The sequence below is a fragment of the Camelus dromedarius genome, chromosome 27 (assembly GCF_036321535.1).
Source record: "Camelus dromedarius isolate mCamDro1 chromosome 27, mCamDro1.pat, whole genome shotgun sequence".
NCBI classification, from domain to species: domain Eukaryota; kingdom Metazoa; phylum Chordata; class Mammalia; order Artiodactyla; family Camelidae; genus Camelus; species Camelus dromedarius.
The window spans coordinates 5,622,708-5,637,132 of NC_087462.1; the positions used below are offsets into that span (position 1 = coordinate 5,622,708).

A 14,425-nucleotide genomic window follows, 5' to 3' on the forward strand; every position below is an offset into this window, starting at 1 on the left:
CTCTTGGCTCTCTGATTTCCTAGGCTCTGGGTCAGCCCCAGGGGCTCAGTGAGGTAAGGGGGGTGGGGGGCTCAGGCATTCAGAGGTGGCCTAGCGTGCCGGTAGAAGTGGAGTTTGGTCAGTCCTTCCAACTGTCCAATGTTTGGTCCGCTCTGCAGGCATTGGGGGTGAAACCAGGGAAACGGGTCTAATGGTGTGGGGGTGGGGTGGTCAGCCTGTAGGGGGTAAGGCTCAAGGGCCACCCTGTACCCAAGACTGTTCTTGAACCCAGGAGGCCTGGCTTCACAGCCTGGGGGTCTCAATTCCTCATGAGCCCAGGGTCCAGGCTGAGGGAACAGCTCTTGGCTTCCTGAGGGCTGTGGGGAGGACTGGAGGAGTCTGGGGTAGTGAAAGGGGCCTTTTTCCTAGGGTGGTGAGGAGTCTTGGAAGGCTGGAGGTGGGGCCTGAGGCACGCTCGTGGTGTAATATTGGCCTTTGTGCACATTCCCTCTCCCTGAGTTCCTGGCACAAAGCTCCTAAAACCTTGGAATTTCCTGAGCAACCTGGAGTATCTTTTGTCATTCATAAAGAGCCCCTCTGATCACTCCTGAGATTATGCTAATGATTTAGGGTGGGGCTGGTCACTGGAAAGGGATTACTAAAATCTCAGAGGCACCCACCAACCCTGGGAAGGGGGAGGGTGAATTAAGCTGAAAACAAAATCTGATGAGCTTTGACCTTAAACACACAGAGACCCTGGGACACTTGGAGAGGGCAGGGGTGGGCCACAGCCCTCCACCTCACCTCGCCCCACACACATTCCACCTGGCTGAGTTAGGTCCTTTTGTAATAAGCCAGTAATCTAATAAGTAAAATGTTTCTCCAGCTTCTGTGAGCTACTCTAGTAAATTAACCAAATCTGAGGAGGGGGTCATGGGAACCACCCATCTACAGCTGGTTGGTCCGAAGCACAGGTAACAACCTGGACTTGTGATTGGCGGCTGGAGTGGGGAGGGGCAGTCTTGGACGTAACCTTTATCCTGTGGGATATGGTGTTCTGTCCAGGCAGATAGTGTTAGAACTGAGTTAACTGTGGCGGTGTTGGAAAAAACCCATCTGAACATGGCTGGTGGTGAGCACCTGGGTACCCCCATGACCCCCTCAGATGGCCTTGTGGTGTGGGTGTCCTGACGCTCTGGCAGCCTGGGCCAGGTCCAAGTCCTCCTCTGTCTGGCCTCATGAGCCCTGGCAGCAAGTCACCTGGGCTTTGGATTCCTCGTTGGTACAGTGGGAAGGATGATGGAACCTTCCCAGGGAGCCTATTCATGATTCCTGGCATGATTCGAGCAGACTCGGACCCACTAGGGCAGTGAGGGATTCGAACAGCCAAAGAAGGTGCTGAGCTAGCCTAAAGCCCTGTCCACCAGGTCCAGCCACTGGGTCTGCTATGTGTCCCCAAAGTCCCACTCTGCCCTGACATGACCCTCCCTGGAACTCCCACCTCCTCCCTCCAAGGCCCCAGGTAGGGTCACCTGGCCAAGGCAGGACCCAGCAGACATGGATAGAAGGTGGACAGGTGCCTACTTCTGGGATGAGGGGTGTGCTCTCTGGGATCCAGGGAAAGGGGGCTTGTTCTGCCATCCAGGGCCCGCCCCCTCAGCCTCACAGGCCAAGTGCTAATATGGTGCTGTTTTCCCGAGGAGGCAGGGCCCTGGGCCAGGCATGGATCCTCCTCAGCATAGCTTCCCCTTGCTGGCCCTCAGGGAGCAGGACTCCGGGAAGCCAGGCCAAGAGTGCCTAGAATCCAGTTAACAAGGCCCCTGGGGGCTGTGTGCAGCTATGCACGCGGGTCCACTGATGTCTGTCTCTGTGGGTCCCCAGGTTCCAGCCTCACCCCCTGCCCTGGGGAGGAGAGGGAAGAAGACTGTGCCCACAGCACGGCTGCACCCTCTCGTTGGAACCCTGGCAGTTGGTGGCTTCGGGGCCCCTCTGAAATGTGGAGAGGTTGGGGCCTTGTCCAGACTTCTAGGGTCCAGGGCTGGCAGGCCAGGCTTGGACAACAGCCCTAAGAAGAGGGCAGAGAGGGAGCCAGTTGCACGGGCCAGCTGCACCCTGCGGTCAGCTCCTTAACAGTTCTGTGCCAGCTGGTAACGGGCCATTGCCCTGGGCACCCAAAGTGCCCATCCTCCCCCAGCGCTCTGTCCACTCCCACCCCCACCCCCCGCAGTCTCCTCCAGGGCTAGAGTCCCCCCGCCCACAGGGGCCTCCAGGCCCCGGCTTGTCCATTCTCACTGTCACAGCCAAATGTCATCCCGTCTGGAGGCATCATTTCATTTAAGTTTCCTGAGACCCCACACAGTTCCAGGTCCTCATTTCTCTGATGGAAAAACAGGCCTAGGGAAGGGAAGCGACTTACCCAAGGTCACGCAGCTAGTGAGCTGCAGAATTGTGATTCACATCCCATCCAGCCTGGCCCGGGGCTTGGCCTCTTAACACAACCCACAGACCCCCAGGGAAGGCACGTGGGTACCAAGCACATGCGTGTGTGTGGATATTACTTGGGGGGCTTCTTGTCCTGGGGGAACACCCTTGTGAGGGTGTATGTTATGTGTCTTGGGTAGGAGTATGTACTGCATGTGTGAGTGTGAGAGTGGGTGTGGGGATTTTGTGTGTGAGTGAGTAGGGTGCCTGTCCTGGGTCCAGCGAGCAGCTGTGAGCTGTGTGTGTGCATCTGAGGGTGCGGTGAGTGTGTGTGCCTGGGCAGATGTGTGTGCGGGAGACAGAGTGTATCTGAACAGGGTTGTTGGCATGTGCGCAAGAGCCACGCAGGCTCTGGGGGGACGGAGCAGCCCCAAGTCCTCGGCTGATTTTACAGGCATTTATTGTGCTCCAGTGAAGTAGAAAAAGAAAGTGCTCGCGTTACAAACGCCGCTGTCACATCCCGTACGCCAGCTGCAAACCAAACCGCGTGTGTCCGCTGGGTCTCTGGGCATGCAGTTTGCTCCCACTGTGGGAATGGGGTTGGGGGCTGGGGGGCGAGCCTGGGCTCTGGGGGCTTCGCTTGGGGGGCTTCTTGTTCTGGGGGAAGCCACCTGTGGGGAGTGGGGAACAGCAGGGTAGCTTTGCTCAGTGCATCCTTTGGGTGTGTTGGGAACACCTGGCTCCATGTTGGACCCCTGCAGCGCTCCAGGGAGGAGACCCCCGTTCCCACCCCACGGGCCCCCCAATCTGCTCCCCCCAAACGCTAACCCTGTAGGCAGGTGCCAGGAGGCTGGAGGAGCCATGCAGGGGGAGGGGGTTGGCGGGCCAGGCCAGGCCCTGCCAGGAGCAGCAGCCAGCCTCCCTGGGGGAAGGCGGGAGGCCCAGGGCCCTAGGCGGAGTTGTAGTAGTTGTGCGGGTGGTGGTTGTGGGCAGGCTCGCCCAGCTCCGGGTACTCGGGCGTCAGGCAGTACTTGGGGTCGTAGACCTGGCGCGGCAGCCCGTACACCGTCATGCCCCGCTGCGAGGCCCCCTTGTTGCTGCCCATCTGCAGGCTGACATTGAGTGTGTCACAGTGTTCCATGCCCAGCCCTGGCTCGAAGATCTGACGCTTGGTCCCGGGCGCGGTCATGCCGGCCTGCAGAGGGCAGTGCGGTCAGGCCATGGGGGTGGCGAGGGGCACGACCCCACCAGCCCGGCCTGTGCGCCCCCCTGCCCCCGCATACCTGGCTGGCTCCCTTGTTGGTGCCCATCTGCAGGCTGATGGTGGCCTGGTCCAGGGGCTGGTCCGTACCCAGCTTAGGGTCGTAGAGGTGGCGCCGGGTGCCGTAGGCTGTCATGCCCTGCTGACTGGCAAACTTGTTGGTGCCCATCTAGGGAAGCCAGGAGGAGAATCACCCCGAGGGTTACAGAATCTCCCCATGGGCCCTGAGGTGTAACTGATGTCAGTTTCCACCCTCAGGCTACAGACTGGAAACTGAGGCCCAGAGAAGGTGTGTCACAGACTGGTAAGTGGCTCAGAGCACGGGGGCCTGACTTCCAGTGGGCAATCCTGGCAAGGGAGCTAGCTTCTCCTGGCCTCAGTTTCCTCATCTATATAAAAGGTATGATGCCAACAGTACCCACCCCCTAGAACCACTGGAGGAGTGAGTTAGGGTACAGAAAATGCGGAGCAGATAGTTTAGTAGTAGGGACCATCCTGTCCCCCCCGAGCCTTCAGGGATCAGGGTGCCCTCTCAGCCTCCTCGTCCTCCCGCCTCCTCTCATCAGCGAGACCCCGGTGAGGAAGGGGCGGTACCTGCAGCCCGATGATGTTCCTCCCTTCTCTTAGCTTCTCGGGCTCAAATTTCCGTTCCTGCTTCTCTGCATATTTCACTCCCACGTTCACCTTGTTCCCTTTCGTCTTGGCCTGGGGAAGGAGGGGGGCTGGGACTGATGAGGGAGCCCCCAGGCTGCATCGTCCCCTTGAAGGCCCTTAGCTGCACCTGCTGGGCTAGGGGTGGGGGGGTGGGCACCAGCATCCCAGCCCAGACTCGCCCAGCCCCCCTGCCCCGTGCCCACCCTCCACCCACACTCACCATGCTGGCCAGGGCCAGGAGGGTGGACTGCACTTGTGTGTGGTTGGTGTTCTCGAACAGGTCGTTGGCCTCAAAGATGTCATGGGGCTTCACCCCGTACTTGGTGATGGCCTTGATGAAGTTTCCGATGTTCTCCAGCTGGAGGGGAGCCGGTGGTTGTTAGGGGTGGGAGGGGGTGGAGGTCTGAGGGGCTATGGGCCAGGGCTTGAAAGAGTTAAGAGAGTCGAGGCTCACCTGGTGCCAATTTTGGGTGGATTCATTGACCTTCTTCACGGAGCCTGGCTGGAGCTTATTAATGAACCTACGAGGAGGAGGGGAGGGCAGTGAGGAAGGTGACCTGGCAGCTCCCGGGCACACCCAACCCAGCAGGACTAGGGGTCAGGATGACAGTCGGCGGGCACTATCCTTTTTGCTGTTTCCCCTGAGTCAGCTCTCAGCAGCAGCCCCACCACACCACCGGCAGGCACAGGCTGGACCGAGATGGGCAACCAAACTCGGGGAGCTCGACTTGGTCCTGGTCATAAAGTCTCCCTATCAAGGGTGTACAGGAGTCTCCGGGTGTGCCCCTGCCTCACTGGTGACCATGTTCCAGTCTCCTTTTCTCTTTCAGACCTCTACACCACGGAGAGCCCGCAGCTCAGAACTGGGGCCTCTGTGCTGGCCACCCTCACCCTCTCTGATCTCGTCCAAACTCTTGACTTTAAATGCCATTCCTATGCCAATGACTCCCCAATATCTCCCTGCAGCTGGCCTCTCAGCCTCTATTCCAACTCCCCACATGGAAATTTCCAATCACACCCACCCTACCCAGACTCATGGCACCCACCTGCCCCTCACCCTAGAATTCCCTCCATCCTCGCCAGCTCAGTAACCACTCCCTTCCAGGTCTCAGACAAAGCCCTCTGCTGCCCTCGACTCTCCTCTCCCTTTCTCAACCCCACATCTGATCCCTCAGCAATTCCTTTGGCTCTGCTCCTGAAGACTTCCAGAAGCTGGCCTCTGCCCTGGTCTGAACCACCAGGGTCTCTCTCCTGGGCTCTTGCCTGGATCTCTGATCTCCCTTTGGGCTCCCCGCTTCCACCTCATTGCCTCCAGATGATTTTCATCCCACAGCTAAAATGGCCTTGATACAGTTCCAGTTACTCCCCAGTTCAAAGCACTCCCATGGTCCCCCATTGCCTTGAGAATAAAAGCCTAACTCCTTAGCATGACTAAGAGGTCCGGTATCTTCTGGCCCCCAGGTAACTCCCTCCACTTTCCCTGATCATGCGGGCTTCTTCAGTGTTCCTTGAACACAGGAGGCGTGCTCCTACCCCAGGGCCTTTGCACTGGCTGTCCCTGCCCTTAAAAGCCCTCCCAGCAGCTCCCCTCACTTCATCCAAGATTCTGTTCAAATATTCCCCCCCTGACCATTCTGTACATAGCAGCAACCCTTCACCCCACTGGGCACACCAACCCCATCCTTCCTCGCTTGATTCTTCATGGCATTTCCCACCACAGCCATGTGTGTGATTATTTCATTAATTATTTGGTCAATCGCCCCCCACTAGGACTAAAGCTCTATATGAGCTCTAAGTCGAGTCTTTTGTTCACTATCCCCAGTACCTAGACCTGGCTGGCATACAGAAGGTGCTCCATAAATGCACCTACTCCATAAATGGGTAGGTGGGTGGCTCTGCACTCTTTAAGACCTGTGACACCAGGACGTTCTCCACCCTACCCCCATTCCTTGTTCCTAGCAGATATGGTAGAACAGCATACCCTGGCCCCTCCCTTTCCAGCAGCTAAGGCTGGGTAAGGCTGCACCTTCGGGAAACTTCCCAAGCACGCGCTCTAGCCCTCATGGTCACTCTGCCCTGGGTCAGACTCAGAGATGAAGACAGGACTGTGGCTGGGCTCAGGGGCCCGCCCAGAAATAGGGTTGTGGTGGAATCTGGAAGGTGGAATCTGGAATCAGGGCTTGAGAGTTGTGAGGGATTGCATCTCCCTTGGTGATTAGGTTCTGAGAAGAGTAGAAAATCAAAGCCCACTAGAATTACTGTGACACATCCCTCAGGTCACCAAGCCAGTGATGGACAACTGTTGTGACCCGCTGCCTTTTAGCTATGATCTCCCTTTGTTGGAACTCTGAAGGCCACAAATGTGGCTGCCCTGTATGCACTGAAGACTCTAGATTCTGAAGTCATTTCTGTTGGAATGGCATGAGACTCTGGGCCATGTGTTTCACGTAACGGAGCCTCAGTTTTCTTTTCTATTCAATGGGCACAATGATCATTTTCCTTCTCAGAGTTCTGTTTTGAGGTCTCAGATATAAAGTGCCCAATCCAGCTCTGGGCTTATGGTTGTGTGAGGGATTTGGGCAGTAGAGGTGAGGGGTTGGGGCAGGGGCAGCCCAAGGCGGAGGGAAGGGAGTGCCCCACTCACTCGCAAAGGATGATGCCGTCTTTGAGGCCGTCCATGAAGTTGTTGCCGATGCGGCGTCCTGTCACCCCCTCAATCCACTCTCGAAGCTCCTGCTCCCGCTGATGGTCATACTTCTGGGCCAGCTGGGGGTGGGGGCACAGAGAGGGTGGTGAGGACACAGTGGAGAGCAAGGTTGGCTCCCAGGCCCCATCCGAGGCTCCCAAAGCCTGATCTCTTCCATCCCTTCCCAACTAAAGCAGTTCTGCCCCAGTGTCCAATGGGGAGGGGGGACGGGGTGTGTGTGTGCTGGGGGGCTGAGGGCCCGGGTTGAGGTGGCACCTGCCCAGGGTGCCATTCCGGGCATTCTGAGGTTTGGCACCAGAGAATGTGGACCAGGCGGGTGGAGAGTGAGATACTGAGCTGGGGGGGGGGGCGGCGCCTAGCCCTCTGGTTCCCCCTCCAGACCAAACTTGGGGCTTAGCTTCTCCTGGCCCTGCCCCGCTCCTGGAAGCCTCAGGCAGGGAAGGAGGAGCCCTAAGGAAGTGCTCTTGAGTGCTGAGTGCCGCCTGGCAGGGGACTGCTCTGTCTTGCATCTCTGTCTCAGTGTCTCTCCAGGTCCTCATCCCGGCGGCTCCCTCTCTGGCTGAGGGTGAGAGCATGCTGGCCCCAGCCATGTCTGTATTTCTCTGTCTCTCTCCATCGCTGGATGTCTCTTTCCCAGCTCTGTCTGTCTTTCCTTGGTCCTGTCTTCGCGTCCCCATCTCTCCACGTCCGTCTGGGGGTGGGGCCCAGGGCTCCTCCATCTCTGCCTCCATAGGTCTCTCGGTCTCCAACTCCAGGTTCCCTGCCTCTGGTGAGGGTAGGGCTCCGCCGTCTCTCCGCCTCTCCATCCCTGTCTCAGTCTTATCTCGCTCCTGGCTCGCCCTGCCCTCCCCCATCCGTCTCTCTCTTGTCTCAGGCTCCCAGAATCTCTGTCTACGTCTCTCCCCACAACTCCCCTACCCCCGCCTTCTCTTCTCCCACTTGGCCCCCCTCCGTTTCCCCAGAACCCTCCACCCCAGCCCAGACAAGCTCCCAGCCCCTGGGGGACCTGGCTGCCCCTTCTCCTGGGAGAGGGGGAGATGGGGGGACCTCCCCCTCACCTGGCCCGGGCCCTGCCGCCCCCCTCCCCACCAGCCCGGCTTTATAAAGCAAACCGGCCCTTATATAGCGCGGCCCCGCGGGCCGGGCTCCCGAGGCCGCCTTATATGGCGTGGCGGCTCCGCTCGACTCTGGGGCCGGCGCTGGGGGGAGGCGGGGGCGGCGCTGGGATCTGTCTCTGGCCTGAGCACCTACCCCCACAACCTGCCCCTTACTCCAGCCCTTAAGATCCCCCTGACCCAGATTCCCAATCCCAGCTCCCCACTTCCTGCCTGTGGAACCCTGGGAAAAGCCACCCTGAGCCTCAGTCTTCCCCTCTGTCCAATGGGGTTGGGACTCCTTCCCTGGCAGCACTTACGAGAGCATTCCAGTGGGCTGGGGACTTCCACCTCGTTGCCCTGGACAAGCTGACCCCATTCTGGTGTGTGTCGGTAGGGAGGGGCAAGTTCAGGGTCCTAGTTCTGCACTTCCCTTATATAGGACCCAGCTACTTGTCTCTCCTCTCTGAAACCTCATTTTCCCCATCCATAGACCTAAGAAGGTGTCTCATTGTTTCCCCAGCTCCAAAATGAGTAGACCCTTGCTATGTCCCTAATGCCCACTCTCTGCCCTCCCTAGCTGTCTCCCTCTCCTTTACCATCTCCCACACTTTGGGGTCTCACCTCCCAGGAACCCCAGCTCTGGAACACTCCTCAAATTCTTTGCCAGGCTGAGGATGTGGGCAAAATCAAGTCTTTCCCCAGCCGCCCAGGAACAAAAAGGATTAACAGGGGACCCTGATCAAGTGAGGTTTCTGCAATGGACCGACCGCCTCAGTTTACCCATGATGGCTTACGTTTCCCCATTTCACACCTCAGCAGTAGCTCAGGGCTCTGAGATGCTCAGGCCGGGGAGGAAGTCCGCCCCTTCCCCATCTTGTTTCTCTCTCAGGTTCCAAGTCACATGGGGCAAGAAGAGGGTCCAGGGAACCTCAAGAGAGTGGGGCCTCTGGCCTTGCAGGGCATGTGGGCCAGGCAGGGGGAGGCCCTCCAGCCCTACCTTGTTCTTCACCTCGGCTGACAACCCGTAGGCGGGGCCTCGGTTGAAGTGAGCAGAGGACATGCTGGCTGATGGTGGGTGGGCAGCGGTGGCTGTGCGCTGAAGACCGGGGCAGCAGCTGAGGCTCCGTCTGTCCCCTCTTCCCTCCTCACACGTTTTTGAAGATCTGGAGGCGGCCCGGGCCTCTTCCAAGGCCGTCCCATTGGCCATAGGGGACTGCCAAGGGGCGGGGCACCCCCATCTCAGCCACCCCCACTTCGTGATGTCAGGGCCTTGGTATTGGGAGCTGATTGTGTCATTGTTTCCACCTAGGGGGGCGGCCTGGGTTATTCTTGGGTTGGGGGGCTTGGCCAGACAGAGACCCACCTTTCCCCTCTCCCCACTGTTCAGTGGGCCTCAGGCTGGGTCTCCTAGTCTCTTTGTGTCTGACTCTGAGGCCATGTCCCCACGTCTCTGAGGTCATCTCTCTTCATCTCTTTCCAGTCTTGAGACAGGACTGACGCCTGTGGTAGTTTATCGAGCACCAGCTGGGGTTTAAATCCAGAAACCAAGAGTCTATAACTGTAAGCAAGTCCTTTCTCCTCTCTGAGCCTCTGTTGCCACGTCTGTAAAATGGACTAATGATGGTGCCTGCCTCACAAGGGTGGTGGAGGGTCAGAAAAAATAATGCCCCTGACATGCACAGTGTAGTGCCTGGCACAGGGAAAGACTCAGGAAATAGCAGTATTTCTGCTGAGAATCTGGCACCCTACTGCCGTCCCCTCCAGCCCCTCATAAGGACCTGGGGGAGCAGAGATCCTGGATCTCTGGGTCGCAGGCCATGGACACCCCCATATATCCCTGTCCTAGCCAGGCTGGCCTGGAGAGAATACTCGCAGGCAGCCCTGCCTGGCCAGATCTCACCCCTGGACCACAAGGATGACATGGATGACATGCACACATCATGCCACAAATGTCAAGGTCATGTTAGTGACACTTGGGTAACATATCAGCAACCTGCCATACACTCATGATATGTTAAGGACATGGTAATTTGCTGGCCACATGCTAAGGGCACAGCAGTGACATGATAATATAACAGCCCTTATGTCAGGCCCTACCCCAAGTGCTGTACATGTATCAGCTCATAGTTCACAACACCCTCAGAAGAGGATGCTGCTATCATATGCACTTTACAGATGGGGAAACTGAGGCACGGGGTGTGAAATCCCTTTCTCAGTGTCACATCGCTCACCAGTGCCAGAGCAGAATTTGGACATGGGCCTATGAGGCTATGACCCTAACGCTAAGAGGCTAAGGCAGAGTTTCTCAATCTTGGTACTGTTGACATCCGGGCTGGATAATTCCTCATGGTAGGGGGGCTGTCCTGAGCATTGCAGGACTTCAAGCAGCAGCCCTCGCCTCTGCCTACTCAGTGCCAGGAGCACCCCCTTCCCCAACCCTTAGCCTTGACAAACAGAAATGTCTCCAGACATTGCCAAATGTCTCTGAGAAGGGTTTAGGGGTAGTTGGCGGCAGATTGCTCCCATTTGAGAAAAACTGGGCTAAGGCAACTAAGGACAAGGTGATGGAGTGTAATGAATGATACGTTGAAGATACGCCAAAATACGTAAAATAAGCTTACAATTAGCTCCCGCTGTGTACTGAGTGCTTGGCTTTGTTAACTCATTCCTCGTAGCAGCCCTATGATGTGGGGTCTATATTATGTACGGAGAAGTGAAGCCCACTGCCCGGAGTCACACAGCTCCTGGGTGGCGGAGCCAGGATTAGCACACGCAGATTCTCGGATCCATCCCATGCTGGGCCGCCCTCTGCCGGCCACAGGTTGGCACTGCGCATGCGAGGACCCGCGCCTTGTCCGAGCTCTCGGCTGGCGCCCCCTGGAGGTCCAGGAAGGGCGGGGGCGGGGCCTGGCGGCGTCCGGGAGGCGATGACGGGACGCTCTGACTCACTCGGCCCCGCCCCCCTGCCCGCGGCCGCTTGGCCATTTATAGCATCCGCGCGGGCTCTGAAGTCACAGCCCAGGCACGACGGGGGCGGGGTGGGGGAGCACTTGGCGCGCCCCCAGACGGGGCAGCCCGGGGTCTCCCTAGGGGACAGCCCTTTCTGGTTCCGTTTGTCCCTCCAATTCTGGATCGGTGTCTCTGTATCTCTTGCTGTGTCTTTTGGTCGTTCTGCGTCCGTCTCTCTACGTAGCTGAGTCTTTTTCTGTCTCAGCCTTTGTCTCTCTCTGCGACTCTGAGTCTGTCTGTCTGTCTCTGTCTTTCTCTCTCGCCCCATGTCTCCTCTGTATTATCTCTCCATCTCTGTGTCTCTGTTTCTGCTCCGCGTCTCTGGGTCACCGTTTTTCTCTATGTCTCTGTATTGTCTGTCTTGTGTGATGGATGAAGGCAGAGGCGCAGAAAGGGGACCGATCCCTTCCCGAGACCCCAACCCCAAGGGACTCCCCCATCACTGGCTGCCGGTGTGCTGTCCCCGACTCAGCTCCTATCTGGCGTTTCCCAGGCCGCAGCCCCTCTGTGTCTCAGTTTCCTATCAAAATGAAAAGGATGCACTCTTGTAAGGAATAGAGTTTCCAGAAAAGTCCAGGACAGTCATGAAGAAAAGCCCTGCCTTTCTTCAATCTTAGGAGACCCCGTATGAACTTCCTGACTCTCAGAACTGTCACACACACACACACACACTCTCACACACCTCTGTGCCTGTATGTCAACCGGGAGAATTCCCCCCTTCTCCCTACTCTTGTCTATCTTACCATCCTGGGTCTGCCAGCTCCCACCCCCCAACTAGCTTTCCCCTCCCAAAATGGCTTCTGTTTCTGGAAGGCTGGCTCCACGCCAGGCACTGTGTCAGGCACAATCTCATTTAATCCTCACCATCACCCTTTCAGGGTGGAAATTCTTAGACCCTTTTTATAGATAAAGAAAATTCCAGGTTCAGAGAGACCAAGCCACTCTCCCAGGGTCACACTGCTCCTACTACTCGCAGATCTTCCACATGTATTTCTTAAGTGCCGAGCACACTCCCACCTTGGCACTAGCAGTCCCTTCTGCCTGGACGCATTTCCACGAGATGCCTGCGTACCTTCTGCCTCATATTTTCTGCTCAGATGTCCCCTTTTTCAGAGAAGCCCTCCCTGACCACCTGCTCTAATATAATAGCATCCCTCACCCCCAGACTGTGAGAGGGTGAGCAGAAGGGAGCTGTTCACTTAAGTGTTTGCACCTGGAAGTGGGTATGTCCCCCTACATCAAACTTTCATTTTAACAAGTGTTTTGGGGGTTTTTTTGGGGGGGAAATTAGGTTACTTATTTATTTACTTACTTTTTTAAATGGAGGTACTGGAGATTGAACCCAGGACCTCATGTTCACTGGTCTATCTCCAGTACCCAAAGAGTGCCTGCACACAGCAGGTGCTCAAACACTGCTGAGCAAATGGAATTAAAATCGGTAAGTCAGGACTGGAACCCACATCCATTTGAAATGTTGGTGCTTAACCACACACAAAGGAAGGGCATAATTGCCCAGCAACTCTTAGACTGAGGACAGATGAGGTGGGAGGGTCCCCATTTTCATTCCAACCCTCCCCAGAACACCAGTTGGAGGGTGGAGAGGGCGTCAGGTCACAGGCTGTGGCTGGGGTTATTCCAGGCCATTCTACAGCTGCCCAGTCTCTTGTTCAGCCTTGCACGTTGCAAGAAGATGTTTTGTAGGAAAAATCTGGTTGAACAAGAGAGTTGTTTTTTTTTTTTTTAAGTGGACTGGACTGGCAAAAATCAGAACACGTAACAACACACAATGTTGGCGAGGCTTAGAAAGCATCATTGATGGGCGTGGGCAGTTTGTTAATAGCTTTCAAAATGATAAATGTCCTTATCATTTCTGGTGGTTAATTTTATGTGTCAAGTTGATTGGGACAGAAGTGCCCAGATACTTGGTCAGACATTCTGGGTGTATCTGTGAGGGTGTTTTTAGATGAGGTTAATATTTGAATTTGCAGCCTGAGTAAAACAGTCCCCTTCCCAATATGGATGGACCTCATCTGGTTAGTTGGAGGCTTGACTATTTGACACCCCTCCCCTCCAACCTGGCAAGAAGGAACTCCTCCTGCCTGACTGCCTTGAGCTGGGATATGGGTTTTTTTCCTGCCTTCAGCCTGAAACTGAAACATCAGCTGTTCTTGAGTCTCAAGCCTGCCAGCTCTTGGACTGGAACTTATACCGTTGGCTCTCCTGGTTCTCAGACATTTGTTCTTGAACTAGAACCACATCATCTAACTCTCCTGGGTCCCCAACTTGCCAACAGCAGATCTTGGACTTGGACTTCTCAGCCTCCGTAATCACTGAAGTCAATTCCTTACAATAAATTCTCTCTCTCTCATATATTTTTTCCTATTGTTTCCATTTTTTGTTTTCTGGAAAACCCTGCCAATCTAATACACCTTCTGAACCAGCATATCTCGTTTTTAGAATAGTCCTTAGACATACAAATGTAGGTGTGAAGAATACCATTTATTGAAGGGGCCTTTTCATAACAAGTCACCCTGTAGAGCCATCAACAGGGAATACGTGAGCTAGACAAAGATGACAGCAGAATATGCAGCATTTTGTCTCAATTAAATAAAGGCACTGTGTGCTATGGTTAAGAGAGGGGACCCTGGATATATATTCCATTGGTTTGGGACATGACCTGGTGCTTCCTGGCTGTGTGGCCTTGGACAGGTGTCTTAACCTCTCTGTGCCACAGTTTCCTCCTCTGGAAAATGAGCATATTAATAGTGCCTGCTTCGGTAGGTTGGTTTGATTTTCATTTTTATTTTAAGATAATTTTAGACTTACAGAAAAGTTGCAAAAAATAGCATAGAGAGTTCCCAAATACCCTTCACACTGCTGCCCCTACTACTGACATCTTACATAACCATAGTAGCTTTATCAAAACTACGAAATTAACCTTGGCACAATATTATTAATAAACTGCAGACTTAGTTTGGATTTTTCCAATTTTTTATTCGTGCCCTTTTTCCTGTTCCAGGACCCAAGCCAAGATCCTTCATTGCATTAAGTTGTCATGACTTTTTAGACTCCTTAGTCATAATTCCTCAGTTTTGCATGACTTTGACACTTTTGAAGAGTACTGGTCAGTAATTTTGTAGCCTCTCAATTTGGTTTGTCTTGATTAGACTGGGGATTTTGCATTACTGGGAAGGATACCAGAGAGGTGATGTTCCCTTCTCATATTAGGGGCTTATGATGTCACTATGACTCATTGCTGGTGATGTTAACCTTGGTCCCTTGGTTAAGGTGATGTCT

The 14,425-nt window shown here is 55.4% G+C and overlaps 1 protein-coding gene across 2 annotated transcripts; it reads right to left on the bottom strand.

Moving 5' to 3' along the window:
• Nucleotides 1–2,843: 2,843 nt before the first annotated feature.
• On the bottom strand, nt 2,844–9,258 carry CNN1 (calponin 1). 2 transcript variants are annotated; one of them, XM_010978282.3, is made up of 7 exons: nt 9,117–9,258; nt 6,960–7,081; nt 4,770–4,836; nt 4,536–4,673; nt 4,256–4,366; nt 3,684–3,830; nt 2,844–3,595 (listed from the first exon to the last, which is right to left on the bottom strand). In XM_010978282.3, exons 1-7 carry the CDS (start codon nt 9,177–9,179, stop codon nt 3,350–3,352), a joined length of 894 nt encoding a protein of 297 aa, XP_010976584.1. In that variant the 5' UTR covers nt 9,180–9,258; the 3' UTR covers nt 2,844–3,349. The 2 variants fall into 2 exon arrangements, with proteins under 2 accessions (XP_010976584.1, XP_064336339.1); XM_064480269.1 differs by lacking the exon at nt 9,117–9,258 and adding an exon at nt 8,081–8,099.
• Nucleotides 9,259–14,425: the final 5,167 nt, after the last annotated feature.

What these genes read in the sequence shown, in the direction of transcription:
- CNN1 (XM_010978282.3), bottom strand. Translation starts at nt 9,179, where the DNA reads ATGTCCTCTGCTCACTTCAACCGAGGCCCCGCCTACGGGTTGTCAGCC. An exon ending in TCCTGGCCCTGGCCAGCATG is followed by an intron (nt 4,367 to 4,535) that starts GTGAGTGTGGGT and finishes CTCCTTCCCCAG; the next exon opens with GCCAAGACGAAAGGGAACAA. An exon ending in CCAACAAGGGAGCCAGCCAG is followed by an intron (nt 3,596 to 3,683) that starts GTATGCGGGGGC and finishes TGCCCTCTGCAG; the next exon opens with GCCGGCATGACCGCGCCCGG.